Consider the following 16,865-nt stretch of genomic DNA (forward strand, 5'->3'; position numbering starts at 1 on the left):
TCGAGCTAAGACGTGCAGGTGTGGGGGGTCAGCCGTGTGGCTGTCGGTGGGGAAGCGGACGGCACGCAGAGGGAGCAGAGAATGCAAAGCCAAGTAACAGTGGTATAGATGGAGCAGGAGGCCTGCAGGGTGAGGGGAATGGTCGCCGATGGATGAGACTGGCAAAGGACGGGCCGACCTTTTGGGGGCTTTGTAGGTCCTGGTGAGAATTTTGCCTTCTACTCTGAAATAAAGGAGAGCCACAGGAGGGTTCTTAGCAGAGGAGGGGTGGGATTTGACTTAAGTGTGAACAGGATCCTGCTGGCTACTGAGTGGGAACCAGTATGGGAGGCCAGTGATAGGTGACTGCCATAGTTTCAGGCAGGAGATGCTGTGCTGGCAGCTTAACGGGGGGGGGGGGGGGGGGCGTGGTGAGCAAGGAACAGTGGTCAGCTTTGGGATTTATTTTGAAGGAAGGCTTCAAAATGATGGAAGCAGGAGTGCAGGGCCTTGTGGGATCGTGTAACACCAGCCCCTTGCCCATCCTGAGAAAAGGGTGACCACAGGGCCTGAACTAGAAGGACCTCCGGGAATGATCCCAGGCCCTATTCCAGGGCGGTCACTGGAGAGGCCAAATGACTAGGCCAGGGTCACACAGCTGGTGAGTCAATGTTGGGGTTATCCTGGGCTCTCTCTCCCCTCTCCATCTCTGCTTCTGTTCCCAGGCCCCAGGGTGGTCAAGGCGGCCTGCCTTGGTGGATGGTGTCGCCCTCCCTCTCCCTGCCCTCGGGGGCCACGAGGAATGGCCATCCTTCCATGACCGCGCTGGAGAGCAGGAGGGAGCACCCAGCGCTGGACAGGCCTTGCCCTTTCTGATAGGTCACTTCTGTCTCTTCCTCCCAATGGATGTGTAACAGGCTCCAAGCTCCTGATGCAATGTGAAGATCTCCATCGCGCGCGCACACACACACACACACACACCCTTGCCCCAGAAGAGGTTCCTGGAAACCCTTCCCAGAGAAGGGAAGAGGAGGGAGGAGGGGAATGAGAAAAAAAAAAAAAAAAAAAAAAACCAGATTCAATGAGGAAAATGGTTTTGCAGGAGGGGGGTTAACTGATATGCAGGAAGTTGGGGCTTTGTTGGGTGCGGAGAGAAAAAGAGGGAAGCCTGGGATTTACGGGGCCTCATAACTTTCCCACACCAAAGCCATAAAGCTACTGGGATGGACATATAAGGGGCCAGAACTTTCTGGAACACAGTCTCCTGGGAGAATCAGATGACAGCCTGCCCTCTGCCCCTCCACCAAATGCTCATTCCCGTTTATTCAGTAAATATTTATTGAGCACCTACTGTGTGCCAGGCACTGTTCTAGGAGCTGAGGAAACAGCAGTGAAATAAACAGAAAAAAGTCATGTACGGTTTGGAAGTTTCCTAAACCCATCAGGGGGGACCTCAGCCCCTGAATAGGTCTCTGGGCCTCAGACTAACATCCCAGGAATAAGGAGAAGACCTGGCAGGGACCCAGAAATCCATTCTGGGACTTAGCTCCAATCTGATTACCCCTGGAACTTTGGATAAATCCTTTTCTTCCTCTGGCTTCAGTTGGCCAGTCTGTAAATTGGGGAGGGGTTTAGTTCCAAGTAGATAATTGACCTTGAATAGGCGCCAAGTTCTGTCACACCTTCAGTCCAGAAGGGTAGTTTTTATGGAGTCTTGGCATTTTTACTAATTTAGAATAACCGGGTTCACACGTGTCCGTGCCATCATTATTACAGATGGAGATAAGGAGGTCCGTCTGTCTCAGGGATTTGACAAAGGACACGAAAGGAGTCTGAGTGGATGCCGAGGAAAGCCCCAAGTCCCCCCCTGGAAAGCCCCGATTGCTCTCATTCTGCCTTCTGAAGGGCCGCTTCCTCCTACACACCACTCTTCTGCCCTCCCCTCTCCCTAGAATCTCTTAATTACCCATCAAGACTCCGTCATCCAGAAATTTCTCTCAACCCCTCCCTGACCTTGTTTATATGATTTTGCTCCCTGCTGGGTAAAGGAGGACAGTCTGGGACATGTCCTTAAACTCCTTCTTGAGCCAGCTCCCTGGGGACCCTCGCCCACCAATGGAGGAAGTGGGGCTGCTTGAGAAGGGTGTGGTTTTACTAGCCAAGACGCTGGGCTATCCCCCTTCTGCTGGCTGAGAGACCTCTGCTAGCCCCCCGCCCCGACTCCGTGCCTCAGTCACTTAGGAAAGGGTTGGATTAGCTATTTCTGGAAATGGAATGCACCCTCAGGCTGGAGTTAGCAATAATAATGTTAATACCTGTATAGCATTAAGGGCTGTGTATCGAGGGCGGTGACTGGCACCTTCTAACCACTTACCACGGCTCACTCACTGTTTGACATTCGAGATTCGCAGGCAAGCCTTACAACTACCTAACAAGGTAAGTCCCCTTTTGTAGACGGGAATACTGATGCCCAGAAAGGTTACATCATTCGCCTAACATCACAAGCAAGCAAAGGGCGGAGCTGGGATCCCAGCCCAGGTCTGTATGACTTCATGGTCGGTTTTTTCTTATTCCCAGTGAGGGCTCTAACCTGCGGGGAAAGTGCATTTGGGACTCATTAGCCCTAATCAGGACTAATTAAGAGACTCCTTTAAGCGGGGAAGCCACCTAAGTACAAGACGTCACGAAAGAACACGGTGACAACAGCCAAAGCGGGCGTGGGAACCCAACCACGCTCCCGCGAGCAGCAGTTTAACGGCTCCGCCCCCTGACCCGCCTCACTTCCGCTTTTTATTTGCATATTCAACGATCGGACGTCAAGCGTCAGCGTCGACGCGGTGACATCAGGGGGCGCCCCTGCAGTGCCCCCTCCCCGAGCGTACGCACGTACGCACGCACGCACGGAGACGAACGGGCGGAGGAGGAGGGAGAGATCGGAGGCGCCCCGCCCAGTCGGCAAGGTTGCGCGTGCCCCGTGCGACCGCCAAGATGGTGGTAGGCGCGTTCCCTATGGCGAAGCTGCTATACCTGGGAATTCGGCAGGTCAGCAAGCCGCTTGCCAACCGCATTAAGGAGGCCGCCCGCCGAAGCGAGTTCTTCAAGACCTATATCTGCCTCCCGCCCGCTCAGCGTGAGTTTGACCCCACATCTCTCCAACCTTTCCATTCTCCAACCCCTCTCTGGTGGTTGCTCAGGGGATGGACTTCTGTTTCCAACCAATCACAGCCCGAACCGGCAAAGCTCTACAGCCAATAAGGAGGGTCCTTGGAAGAGGGGCATGCGGGTAGCCCAATAGTAAGAACGGCCGTGGAGCAGGGGGCAGGGCACGGCGCCTTCGCCCGAGTTAGGAATATCAGCCAATAGAGGAAGAGAGCACGTGAAGACTGACGTCTAGACGAGCCCATAGTGTAGGGGGCAGTAGTAATATGGGCGGGACATTCTGGGACTGAGAGGAACTAGGGGCGGGGCCAAGGAGAGACTTGATCGGGTCGTTTGCCAGGCCGTCCTTATAAGTCTGGGTACCTAAAGTTTGCTTTCCAGGGCCTAGAATTCTTGGTGCTTTGATATTTTGTGAGGCCTCTGCCAGAGGTGCAGATCTTAGAATGGAAAAGCGTCGGGTTTCACAGCTACCAGAGTGCTCCCCTATCACTTCTCTCATTTGACCCTCGCACTGTTACATCCCCATGTCAGGGAAGAGAAATGACTCCCCCAGTTTACAGCAGAGAACATTGAGGCCTCGAGACCAGAAGGGAATTGCCGAGGTCACACATGGGAGTTTGGGCCAGAGTCAAGACTTAAAAAAAAACCCTGCCCTCTGGATTCCCAGCGCTAGTTTCTGGGTTCTCCCACTGCCTTTCTCCCCAACACCGTGTCTTAGCACCGTGGTTTAGGAAGTGGCTTCTTGGGTCACACTGACATCGCTTCTAATCTGGACCCCACGCCTTCCTGGCCAGGTCACTCAGAGCTTCAGTGTTCTGTGCAGTGGGCATTATATAATAGCAACATTTAATGGGCACTCACTTTGTGCCAGGCTCTATGCTGAGCACTTCACAGGCCTCCTGGCATTAAATCCTCACAAAATTATTCCCATTTTGTGGGTCCGCTACGTGTTCATTTATGCGGTCAAGAACGCTTCTGTTGTGAGGAGTAAATGGCTGTAAAATGCTAAGTCAGTCTGTGGTACTGAGAAAAGGCTGTTGTGTAGATGTTATGGATACAGAAAAGAAGAAAAGGCACAGAATCTTGGCCTTGGGGATTTTGCATTCTTGGGGCGGGGGCAGGGGGAGCCAGATCATAAAATAAGTAGTTAAACTCTGAATTCTAGTAGATAGCAGTACTTGCTCTGGGAGGAAGCATCAGGGCTGCAAAAGGAGAACCGTCTGGGGGAACGGTTGTAAGTTTAGAGAGGGCAGCAGGGAGACCTCAGTGAGAATATGAGAGGAGGGAGCATGCAGTGCAGGTATCTGGAGAAAGAACGAACATTCCTGCACTTGCAAAGGCCCTGAGGTGAGAGTTTGCCTGATAACGTTTGACAAGCAGTGAGGAAGCCAGTGTGGCTGAGCAAAGAGACAGGGTAGAGAGGAAACTGAGGGTGGAAAGGTGGGGGCAAGTTGCTCAGGGCCCGTGGGTCCCTGCAGTGCTTTGGTTTTCCTTTTGAGTGGGTGGGACTCCCAGGAAGGTATCAGCCAAGGAGGGACAGGATCTGAGTTATATTTTAACAGGAGCCTTTTGGCAATCTTAGGGTAAAGGTGGCTGCAGGGAGGAGTTGACCACAGTACTCTAGGTAGAAGGTGAGTGGGGAGGAGGCCTCCGTTTCTGGAGATGTTTTTTCACCTGGGAAACCCAGGGGCGCCTGGGTGGCTTAATGGGTTGGCCATCCGACTTCGGCTCAGGTCGTGATCTCACAGTTCGTGGGTTCGAGCCCCGTGTCGGGCTCTGTGCTGCCCGCTCAGAGCCTGCAGCCTGCTTCGGATTCTGTCGTCTCCCTCTCTCTCTCTGCCCCTCCCCCACTCACGCTCTGTCTCTCTCCCTCAAAAATAAATTAAAAAGAAAACAAAAACACTTTAAAAATGTCAAACCCGCAGAGCAGTTGAAAGAGAGAATGGTGTAGGGGCAGCTGGCTGGTGCTTCAGATGCTGATCTCAGGATTGTGAGTCCTTCCGTGTTGGGCGTAGAGATCACTGAAAATAAAGAAATACACTTAGAAAACAAAAAGCTTAAGTTATTTAAGAAAAAAAGGAAGAATGGTACGATCATCAGTTACATACCCTTTACCACCTAGTTCATCAGTTATTCGCTTTCCACAAGTTTGCCTTGTTTCGCTCTCATACATACATGCGTGTGCATATGTATACACACTCTTCTTTTTCTAAACAATTTGAAAATAAGTTGCGGACATAAATATTTTAGTCTGTGTTTCCTAACAACAAAGACATTCTCGTATATAACGCAGCACCGATGTCACAAATTTAACATTGATAACAATGATATTGATAGCGATATCACTTAATATATAGCTAATATTTAATACATAGCTCATTTTCTGATTTCTCCAGTTATCCCCAAAACGTCCTTTTTAGTGGTTTATTATTATTTTTAATCTAGGGTCTGCTCAAGGATCACGCACTGCGCCTGATTGTCACGCCTCCTTAGTATCGTTTAATCTGTGACGTGGTTTAGCAATCCAGCCCACTGCCCGTCTTTGTAAATAAAGTTTTATTGGCACACAGCCACACTCATTTGTTTGCATATTGCCTGTGGCTGCAGAGTTGGGTTTTAGGGCCCACAGGTCTAAAATATTTACGCCGTGGCCTTTTCAGAAAAAGTTTGCTGATCCTGCTCTATAACGGCATTCTTTTCTTTCTTTCTTTCTTTTTCTTTCTTTCTTTCTTTCTTTCTTTCTTTCTTTCTTTCTTTCTTTCTTTTCTTTTCTTTTCTTTTCTTTTCTTTCTTCCTTCCTTCCTTTCTTTCTTCCTTTTCTTTCTTCCTTTTCTTTCTTTCTTTCTTTCTTTCTTTCTTTCTTTCTCTTTCTTTCTTTCTCTTTCTTTCTTTTCCTTCCTTCCTTCCTTCCTTCCTTCCTTCCTTCCTTCCTTCCTTCCTTCCTTCCTTCCCCTTAGTAATGAATACCCAGTATATTTGTTTGGAAGGCGGCGCTGGCACGATTTCCCCTGGATTGGGTGTGACAATGACTGCAAGAGGGGTCAGGTTGGACAGAAAAGACCAGGAATTCAGCTTGGGAATAGATTTAGTTAGAGGTGCTATTAGGTGTTAGAGTGCACGGACTTCTTCTATATTTACACTCTAAAAATCATGTCGTTTGGTATTTTCCCTTTGCTGTCTTCCCCGTGCCGTGGCCCCCAACCTGTGTGAGCAGAATTTTCCAGATCCTATGGCAGCTGTGCGTTCTCCTGGGTCAGGCCTCCGGGCGCTGACCAGCACATCCAGCATCTGTGCCTTTGGCTGAGATGCTTTGGACTCAGCAGGGCGGGCCTGGCTGTGTTCTCACAACGGAGGCCGGAGTGGTAGATAGGTACTTCTGAGGAAAGAACAGTAAATACAAGAAGCGTAAGTCATCGATGATACGCTGTGTTGGGGAGGCAAGGATCTTTTTACTTTATGATTTTTTTACTTACTTGGGGAGATAGAAGGTTATCGGACACACTGTAAGGGAGCAGCAAAAGAGAGACCGTCTGCTCCGCGGCAGTGGTGGGGGGCTATAGCTAAGGGGGGAGAGGGAGGAGGTATGGGAAGGTATGGAATTTCCCTTTTTCGATACGGGTGCCCAGTTAAGTAGCCCATCGGTCAGCTGGGGCCTATGGATGTCCTGAGGTGGGTCACCTCGTGAGCCTGTGTGCATTCAGTCCAGTGGTCCCTGCGGGCCCTTTTCGCTTACTTGCTTTTCCATTGCTCAAGCCCGTTGCCTAAAAGCGGCCTCTCCATTCCCCGCTGACAGATCCACAATGACAGGTCTTTGGCATTTAGGGGAGAGGCCTCATCCTCAGTAGCTGCTTCAAGCTGAAGCGGGGTTGGGGGGCGCCGTCCCTGCCTCCACTTGTCGGCCCATCAGGGGTTCTGTGCCGTTATGGACCAGAGCACGGTATTAGATTAACATGCTGATAGGCGATTGGAGTGAAATTCCTCGGCGGCCAGGTCCACGGGATTTAGGGGGAGGGGACCCTCCAATGGTATGAGCCAGAATCCTTGTTGAACCGTGCCTTGTACATGGAATTGTTGGATTCACTCAGACGTGTAGCAACATGCTTTTCCCATAGATCAAGATGGTGGCCGGATCCACAGGAACAAAGGAAAAAAAGGTGGGGGGACCCAAAAGAAGCAAGGTGGCTGAAGTCAGCCAGGGTCAGAGACGGGTCCCCACCAGCCCATAATGTGTGTGGATTTGCCCTGGACGAGGTGCCACTGCAGTTGTGCTGCTCGTTGGGACCGGAGGCCTCGGGGAGCGGGAGAGCCGAGGAAAGGGGTCTTTTGCCCTCATAGGCGCGGACAGTCCAACCTGTCATCCCTCGGACGTTCCGACCACACGCGGGAGCCACCCTGGCCAGAGATCTTCAGTTGTCTGAGGAGCACTAGGGTTAGGCCGCCGAAGGGCCAAAGAGAGAAAGGAGATGGAGGGAGGGATCCCTCTGAAGGGCAAAAGGGGAAATCCCTCACCCTTTCGGGCAAGGGCAGCGTGGCCGGTTCCCCCTGGGGCTTCGGATCCTCACCGAGGAGTAACCTTGACCGTCAGTCAGTTCCCCAAGGAGGGTAGAATCGGTCCACGAGGGAATGTCCCAAGAAATTCCTGGAAAATCTGGATGGCAGAGGGTTCCCACGAGGGCCAGCAAATGTGGGGCAACCCGGTTGGGTGGAGGCCAGCAGCACCAGCGAGGAAAGAATTCACGAAAGTGGAACAGAGGAGATAGAGGTTTATTGAATACACTGCACAGGAGCAGAGGGCAGGACAGCAAAGGAAAGACTGTCTGCTAGCAAGGATCTTTTTATTTATTTATATTAAAAAAATTTTTTTTTTTAAATGGTTGTTTATTTTCGAGAGAAAGAGACACAGAGCGTGAGCAGGGGAGGGGCAGAGAGAAAGGGAGACACAGAATCCAAAGCAGGCTCCAGGCTCTGAGCTGTCAGCACAGAGCCCGACGCGGGGCTCGAACCCGCGAACCATGAGATCATGACCTGAGCCGAAGTCGGTCACTTAACTGGCTGAGCCACCCAGGTGCCCCAAGGATCTTTTTAAGCAAAGATTTCTGTGGTGGGGTGAGGGAGAGGTCGAGATACGTACGTTTGGTGATTGGTGCCGCCAGGCATGTTGGGAGCACTCTTGCAAAGTGTTCTGCTGACACTTCTGGGGGGGCCGCGGGGCGTCCCTGGGCAGTGGGAAAATCCCGGTTTGTTTGTGTTTATTCCTAAAATACTGGTCATTTTTCCTGGCTTACTACTCACAGTCGGCGGGATAATTGTCCCCTAAAGATGTCCACATCCTAATCCCAGGAACCTGTCGAATGGGTTGACTTCCGTGACAGAGGGGACTTTACAGGTGTGATTGAAATCAAGGGTGTGGGGACAGGGAGAGAGGGTCCTGCATCATCCAGGTGTGCCAGTGTAATCATAAGGGTCCTTATAGGTGAAAGAGGGAGACGGGAGAGGGAACGATTTGAATATGCTGCCTTGCTGGTCTTGAACACGGAGGAGGGGCCGTGAGCCAAGACATGCAGGCAGTCTCTAGAAGCTGAAAGAGGCAAGGAAAGGTGTTCTCCCCTGCCGACACCTTGAGTTCAGCCTCCTGAGATGTGTTTCAGACTCCTTACCTCATAGGTCTGATGGGGAGGGTCTGTTGCTTGCAGGAATACCCCTAGCAAAGGCCTGGAACGTTCTAAGTTCAATAAATAGCAGCGTGGCTCAGTGACCAAGCACCCGTCCTCTGCAGCTGGGCTGCCTGTGGGTGAGTCCCAGTTCTGCCACTTTCTTTGTGACCCCTGGCAAGTTATTTAGCTTCTCTGGGCCTCAGTTTTGTTGTCTGAATGTTGTATTGTTACAGCGGTGCCATGAGTTCATATCCACAGAGCATTAAACGGTGCCCGGCCCTTAAGCACTGCCTAAACGTTTTCCCGTCGCCACCATCATCATCATCCTCCTAATGCTAAGCCTTCTGGTGGGATCCTTCTCACTGTGCGCTCCTGGCCCGCTGTCGTAGCCAAACAGAACGGTCAGGACTTCCTGCCTCGCGGTGGTAGTGATCCCCCTTCCTCAGCCAGCTCTCACAGGCTTACCACGGGCAGAAGGATCTGGGCTTTCCCCTGCACATTTCTAACTAGCACGGAGCAGTTATTATGTGTGTCTGGTTAGGAGCTGGGATCAGAGTTATCTGAGTCAAATAGAGAGAGGGCTGTGTGGCTTAGGAGAGGGCCTCCCACTACCTAACGCTTCACAGAATGTTTAAAGCATTCTTTGAAATGCATGGGGTACTTGCAAGGAAGGAAATGGACTCCTCCCAGAGCAAGGAGCCAAGGAGGGGAGTAAGTACTGAAGCCGCCTTATACTCTGGGGACATTGACAGAATCCCGTGGCCCTGGGGACAGGAGCTATCCTGTGGGAACTCTGGGCAGGGGACCATCTGGTGCAAAACCAGATCCCAGGAAAGGGGTACCTTGAGGGAAAGGGTGAACTAGGAAAAACCCACCCTGCAGAGGAAGGCACAGCCTTAGGGCTAGAGGGAGATTTAAAAAAGTCTCCTGTGAGAATTTGTGGCCACTGATGGTCCCTCATGTGGGTTTGGGGCCTGAATTATACCCCTTGAAAGGCCCTGGAAACAGCAAGCTGAGAATGAACCCAGGCTGTGTGCACCTGACACGGACAAACGAGCCCTCCCCGGAGGAGTCCCCTTTCTGCCTGAGCCTTGGAGAATCCCTTCAGGTGGCGTCCTGGCACCTCTGAGAAAAAGTTACATACTGTGTGGAGAAACAGGCACCACGAGCGAGATCTGGAAACGTTGTGGATATCAGAAAGATCAGATGTGGACGTAAAATACCTGTGTTTGTATATGAAAGGGACGCATTAGGAGGGATGTGAAAACATGAGTGCCATCAGAAATTACCAGGCAGTTGGAAAAAGAGCCGAATAGAGCTTTGAGAAATGACCCATACAGTGGACGTTCAGAATTCAGTGCAAGCACTAAACAAACGCCAGATTAAACACAGCTGCCGAGAGGACTGGTATGCTGAAAGACATCTCAAGGGAAAAAAGTGGTGTGGGGTGCTCCCCTTAGCTGCCCAGGAGTGCCACCTGCAGGTCCTGATTGGGTCCATCTGGGGAAGGAAGGGCTGGACATTTTTATTGCTACCACCGTCCAGAGAGGATCCTCCTGTGCGAGAGAACATTTGAAAATCACTTCCCTGGGGTCTATTTATAATCTCCAGAGCACCACATGAGTTATGTTGCATGACAGCCAGGCTGCTACTGGTGACCTCCAGATGCCGCTTTTATTATGCTGTCCCGTTAAGGAAACGTGTTGCACGTTCTCGTGTGTGTGTGTGTGTGTGTGTGTGTGTGTGTGTGTGTGTGCGTGTGTGCAGTTACCTAGTCATGCATAGTGCTGACATATAATACTGTGAATATATACTGTGTGCACTTAAAAATGTTAAACACTTGGAAGGTGTGAAATTAATATTTAAAAAATAAAATTTTTAGGGACACCTGGGTGGCCCATTGGTTGAGCGTCCAACTTCGGCTCCGGTCATGATCTCGCTGTTTGTGAGTTCCAGCCCCACTTGGGCTCGCTGCTGTTAGCGTGGAGCCTGTTTGGATCCCCTCTGTCTCTCTCTCTCTCTGTCTCTCTGTCTCTCTGCCCCTGCCCCCTTTGCACTGGCATCCCCCCAAATAAATAAACATTAAAAAAATAGAAAGCAAAATAAAAATGTTTAGTTTATTCATGCCCCCCCCAAATATTTTTCCTCTTGCTAAAAATATTTTCCCTCTTGCTAAAAATATTTTCTTATACAGGCGTTGTTAAATACGTTTGGAAACTCTCTGTGAGAGTGTAGTTTTGACATTCTTTGTGTGGGGCGGTCAGAGCTGGCAAAGACCTAACAAACAGAAACACAGAGAGCCAAACGAGAGAAGTGTGCTGTCAGCTCTATTTAATCCCACTGCTCATCTTTCAGCCCCACCCTTCCTATGCAGAGGCATTTGTTGGATTATGCTTGCGCTCACATTGTTAAGTTTTTAGTCCATGGCTTCTGAGCAGGAGTCTTTTTTAAGAAGCCGTTTTGTGAGGGCTGGTTGATTTGCAACCTGGGAATATCCCCGGGAATCCATTTGCCCGGGCTGCAATACGCTGAGTGGACAGGAGAGGGCGCCTGTGTCACCCTTTCAGCATCCGGGGTTGCTGATGGCACCTGCCTGCTGAGAGGGTAGCTCCTATAGCTGTCTACGCCTAGGAAAGCCCAGTTTCTTCTCCTTTTCCTCCTCCCCTTCCTTCATCTTGGTACTCTTCCTTTTCCTTCCTCCCTTTTCCCTCCTCCTCCTTCAAAACATAAACATGACCAGAAGTCCTGACATTTTCTTCCTATGCCCCAAAGAAACCTTACCTACTCTTTGTTCACCCCTCCTTGAGACTCTCTAGTCATTTCCTGAGAGGCCTATCCTGATGTCTCCGCCCCCCAGGATGTGCCTCTGCCCCTCACTGGAGTCTTATCCCGCTTCCAGCTTCTTGGCTTCTCCTCTTTTCCTGCTCTCCAGCTCCGGTTGGCCCCACTTCAGGCCCCTAAGCCCCCATATAGGTGGTGATTTCCTCGGGAGCCCCCTTTTAAACAGTTTTTTAATATTTATGTATTTTTGAGAGACCGAGCGTGAGCGGGGGAGAGGCAGAGACGGAGGGAGACACAGAATCCGAAGCAGGCTCCAGGCTCTGAGCTGTCAGCACAGAGCCCGACGTGGGGCCCGAACCCACTAACTGCAAGATCATGACCCGAGCTGAAGTCGGATACCTAACCGGCTGAGCCACCCAGGCGCCCCGCCTCAGGAGCCCCCTCGCTCCCCCTCTGTACTAAGCTATCCCTCGGCTGCCAAACCCACCTCGGCCTTGCGTTTGCTGCTCACATACCCGCAGCAGCTCCCCTCCGCTGAGGGCTTAGTGTGCCCCAGACTCCGTGCTGAATGTGCTGCCGTCATTATCTCTCTGTTTTAATGGAATCACACTTTTGGTTACTTTTGGGTTTTAGGGTTTGTTTGTTTTTTCCTTCGAAGTTTTCTGGAGCGACTTACTAAAATTTACAAAAGTAATACATGCTTATCCTGAGAGAAAGAACCAGATACAAATCAGTTGGCGCTCATCTGTGATTAATTGAAAACCCAGCCAGTAAACCTTAATTAAACCGAAATCAGAAGGATGTTTGTTGTTGGTGGAGGAAGGTGGCTCTGTGGTCGGGTTGGTGGCTTGGGGATGTTATGAGGGACCTGAGGACTCTTTCCATCAATTCCATCTTTGTGTTCAGGCGGTAACTCTCCTCAAGGCTTCAAAGGGCTGCTGGAGCTCCAGACATCATGCCTTTGTATGGCAGTGTCCAAGGGACAGAGAGAGAGAGAGAGAGAGAGAGAGAGAGAGAGAGAGAGAATGTATGTTTGTATGAGGGATGGGGGGTGGGGCTGGGAAATGAGAGCGTGTTCTTCAAGTAGAGAAGTCTTTGCCCAGAAGCCCCCAGAAGACTTCCCTCACTGCAGATTGGCCAGAATCCAGTCACACACCACCACGTGCTATATGGGAGGGGAGTGGGGGGTGAGTGTCACTTCTAGACTCTAATGGCAGGAGAATTTATTGTTGTTTTTAAAAAATTTTTTTTTAATGTTTATTTATTTTTGAGACAGAGAGAGACAGAGCATGAACGGGGGAGGGTCAGAGAGAGAGGGAGACACAGAATTGGAAGCAGGCTCCAGGCTCTGAGCTGTCAGCACAGAGCCTGACGCGGGGCTCGAACTCACGGACTGTGAGATCATGACCTGAGCCGAAGTCGGCTGCTTAACCGACTGAGCCACCCAGGCGCCCCGAGAAGATATTGTTAATAAGACAGTAAAGAATAACATAGGGGCACCTGGGTGGCTCAGTCGGTTAAGCGTCTGACTTTGGCTCAGGTCATGATCTCACAGTCCCATGAGTTCGAGCCCTGCGTCGGGCTCTGTGCTGACAGCTCAGAGCCTGTTTCAGATCCTCTGTCTCTCTCTCTCTCTGCCCCTCCCCTCTTCAAAAAGAAATATACAAAAATAAATAAATAAAGTAAAACACAAAATCTCATTCTAAAAAAAAAAAGAAGAAGACTATAAAGTAGGGGCGCCTGGCTGGCTCAGTTGGTAGAGCATGCGACCCTTGATCTTGGGGTTGTGAGTTCAAGCCCCACGTTGGGTGTAGAGGTTACTTGAAAACAAAACGAAAATCTTAAAAAAGAAAGAATAATGTAAAATAGCATTACTTATCACGAGCACTAAGGCTTAAACGTGATACACTACCTTAGTGGATGAAGAAACTGAGCAGAGCTGCTCAGTAACCTGATGTCAGTTCATGCACAGGACTTGAATGCACCAGCTTCCCTGCTAGCCAGGAAGAGAAAGAGGAAGTGGAGACGCGGAGAGGTTGAGAAACGTGCCCAAGGTCCCACAGCAAGTAAGTAGCAGAGGCAGGACTTGAATCCGGGACCGCCCGACTCCAGATGGCATCCCTAGAGCACTCTTAGTCCCTTTATTAGCTGCTTCCCTTGTGCCTCTGACACTCCCAGGCGCTGTCTGTACTAAGCTGAGGTGGTCTCTCCAGGCATCGGCGGGATCTAGAGGTGGGATTGTTTTCTGGGACGAGGACAGGCTTGTATAGTTCACTCAACAAATCTTTGCCCAGTACCTGCTGTACGCCAGGAACTATTCTAGGAGGTTTGACTAACTCAGCAGTCGACAGAGCAGACAAAAATCCCTGCTCTCTGGGAGCTGCCATCTGAGGCTATTCATTACCTGCCTGGTGACTCCAGGGGTGCAGAGAGGTCCTTCTTCGCGGCAGTTCCGCCCAAATTCCCAGGCTGAATCGGTGGTTCAGGTTCGGCCACACCCCCATCCTTGAGCCAATCGCCGCAGTCCGAGGAAGGCAGTCTGATTGGCCAGTCTGAAGGGCAGGGTTCACCACTGCTGAATCCTCTGGACCCCGTGTTGGGGAGGTGGGATTCCCCCAGTCGCTTGGTAGACAGAGCCAGTCGTGTTTCCTCCGGTGACAGGTGCAGTGTGCGTCCCTGCGGGCCCCAGAGGCAGTGGTAGAGGATGGGGTCAGTCCGCGGGAGGAAGGTGCCGCCCCGCTTGAGGCACCACAAATCCCGTATCCCCTGGAGCAGTGTTGGGGTGGGCTTTCAGCTGGCTGGAACACATCCAGGGAAGGGCGTCCAGGGCAGGGACCGGCTCGAGGCTATTTACTCTTTATAATGATTTCTTAACCAATAGCAGTTTTCATTTATTATGCTTTCTGTGATCTCAACAAATGATATTAGCCACTTTATTAGGGAGTTTATATGATCATTCTGGTTTTATGAGTAGGGAAATGTCTCAGAGAGAGAAAGAAACAAGTCCCCTGGGGCAATACAGACTAAGAAATCAGCCCCTGGCCTCCCAAACTCCTCCTCTTACGTTTCGTTATTTCGGTTTTTGCGTGTTCTTTGTTAATACCGTCTCTGTAAATGCAGTGTACGGATCTGAAATGTGTGGTTTAATTAGCACCGATAAATGCATGTACCTATATAACCAACTTCCAAGATCTAAAAACAGTTCCGGGTTGCCTGGGTGGCTCAGTCGGTTAAACGTCCGACTTCGGCTCAGGTCATGATCTCACACGGGGTTCACGAGTTCGAGCCCCCCGTCGGGCTCTGTGCTGACAGCTCAGAGCCTGGATTCTGTCTCCCTCTCTGTCTGCCCTTCCCCCGCTCACACTCTGTCTCTCTCAAAAATAAATAAAACATTAAAAAAAAAAAAGTTTCCATCACCCCTGGAAGTTCTTTCCTTTCCTGTTCTGTCACCCTGTATGACTTCTCTCACCATCATCATTAGCTTCATCTAAATGGAATCAGGTAATAGGAACTTAGTGTCTAGCTTTTATCCACGTGACGCTTGAGCGATCTTTCAGCTGCGTGTATCAGTGATTTGTTTCTTTTACTGCTGTTTTATGTATTCCTTTATTCCAATATGTAAACATGCTGCACTTTATCTACTCTCTTAGTGATGGGCACTTGGACGTCCCTTTTTTGTTGTTGCTGTTACCGGGAAAGCGACTGTAAACGTTCTTGAACGAGTCTCTATGGGAGTATGTTTGCATTTCTTTCGGGGAGATACCCAGGAGTGAGGTGTCCTGAGTCGTACGGTAAAGAAAAAGGTATTCTTAACTTTATACGAAGCTGCCAAAGAGTTTTCCCGCGTGGGTCTGGCCGTTCCACATCCTTGCCAATAATCATTGTTTGCACTGCTTGAATTTTAGCCAGCCCAGTGGGTGTCAAACTTTTCTCTGATGAACCGTGACGTCGAGTACTTTTTCACGTGGTAAGAAACCCTTATTAGCGCACACAGTTCCCGAGAATCGGGGAATTGGGGTGGGGCCTCGTTGAGTGCTCCTGGCTCTCAGTCTCTCCAGCGGAAGGCTGGCCAGGTGCTGGAAGGTGGGCTTCCTGGCCGACTCGCTCCCACGGCCGCTGGTGGGTCTGCTTCTCACTCGCCGTTGGTCCAAGAGCTCGGTTGCTCTGCACATGGACCTCTCCTCAGGGCTCCCCATGATCTGGCGGCTGGCTGCCCCCAAAGAGAGTGATCCAAGAGTGAGGGCGTCCCAGACTGAAGAGTCAGTGTCTTTATAACGTAATTGTGGTTATAAAAGTGATGCACCGCCAGCTGCATCATATTCTGCTGGGCGCGCAGACCAACCCTAGTGTCATGTGGGAAGGGACACTACGGGGGTGTAAATGCCAGGAGACAGAGATTATTGGCGGCTATCTTGGCGGCTGGCAACCACGATTCTATTACCACTACGAATTAAAATACTGATTTTTAAATTTTTATTATTTTTTTAAAGTTTTTTGTTTTGAGAGAGGGAGAGCGCACACACACACACAAGTGGGGGAGGGGCAGGGAGAGAGAGAGAGAGAGAGAGAGAGAGAGAGACGGAATCCCAAGCAGGCTCTGCACTGTCAGCACAGAGCCCAATGTGGGGCTCAAACCCACAAACCACGAGATCATGACCCGAGCTGAAGTCAGATACTTAACCAACCGAGCCACCCAGTCTCCCCACAAATTATTGACTTTTTAAAAGACTGTTAAATCAATCTTGTAGTCCTGGATAAATATGCCACTTGGTCATGGTGTGTTATCCTTTTTATATATTGCTGGCTTTGATTTGCCAACATTTTCCTAAAGATGTTTTTGGTTTTGTTTTTTTTTTTTTTTTTTTTTTTTTTTTTTTACATCTGCGGTCATGAGTAATGTATTATGTAATTTTATTTTCTTGTGATGTCTTTGACAGGTTTTAATATCATGGTTTTGCCTACCTCATTAAACAATTGGGAAAATGTTCCCTTATTCTCTATTTTCTGCAAGATTTTGTGTAAAATTGGAACGATTTCCTCCTTAAATATTTGATATAAACGTCCATCGTGGCTTTCAGTTTTCTTTAAGGGAAGGTTTTTAATAACATTCAGTGTCCTTACTAGTTATAGGACTATTCAGGTTTTCTACTTCTTTGTGTCAGTTTTCATAAATTATGGGTTTTTTGTTTGGTTTTTGCTTTTATTTTAGAGAGTGAGAGAGTGTGTGTGAATGAGGGAGAGGGGCAGAAGGAGAGAGAGAGACAGACAGAGAGAGAGAGAGAGAGAGAGAAT

At 50.0% G+C, this 16,865-nt stretch overlaps 1 protein-coding gene across 1 annotated transcript in view; it reads left to right on the plus strand.

Moving 5' to 3' along the window:
* Positions 1 to 2,890: 2,890 nt before the first annotated feature.
* Positions 2,891 to 16,865, plus strand: part of OPA3 (outer mitochondrial membrane lipid metabolism regulator OPA3) — a 46,778-nt gene continuing 32,803 nt past the window's right edge. The window contains exon 1 of the mRNA XM_042970613.1: positions 2,891 to 3,109. Coding sequence (XP_042826547.1) covers positions 2,968 to 3,109 — 142 coding nt within the window. The 5' untranslated portion in view covers positions 2,891 to 2,967. The remainder of the gene's footprint in view (positions 3,110 to 16,865) is intronic.

Source organism: Panthera tigris, chromosome E2, assembly GCF_018350195.1.
Source record: "Panthera tigris isolate Pti1 chromosome E2, P.tigris_Pti1_mat1.1, whole genome shotgun sequence".
Lineage (NCBI taxonomy): Eukaryota > Metazoa > Chordata > Mammalia > Carnivora > Felidae > Panthera > Panthera tigris.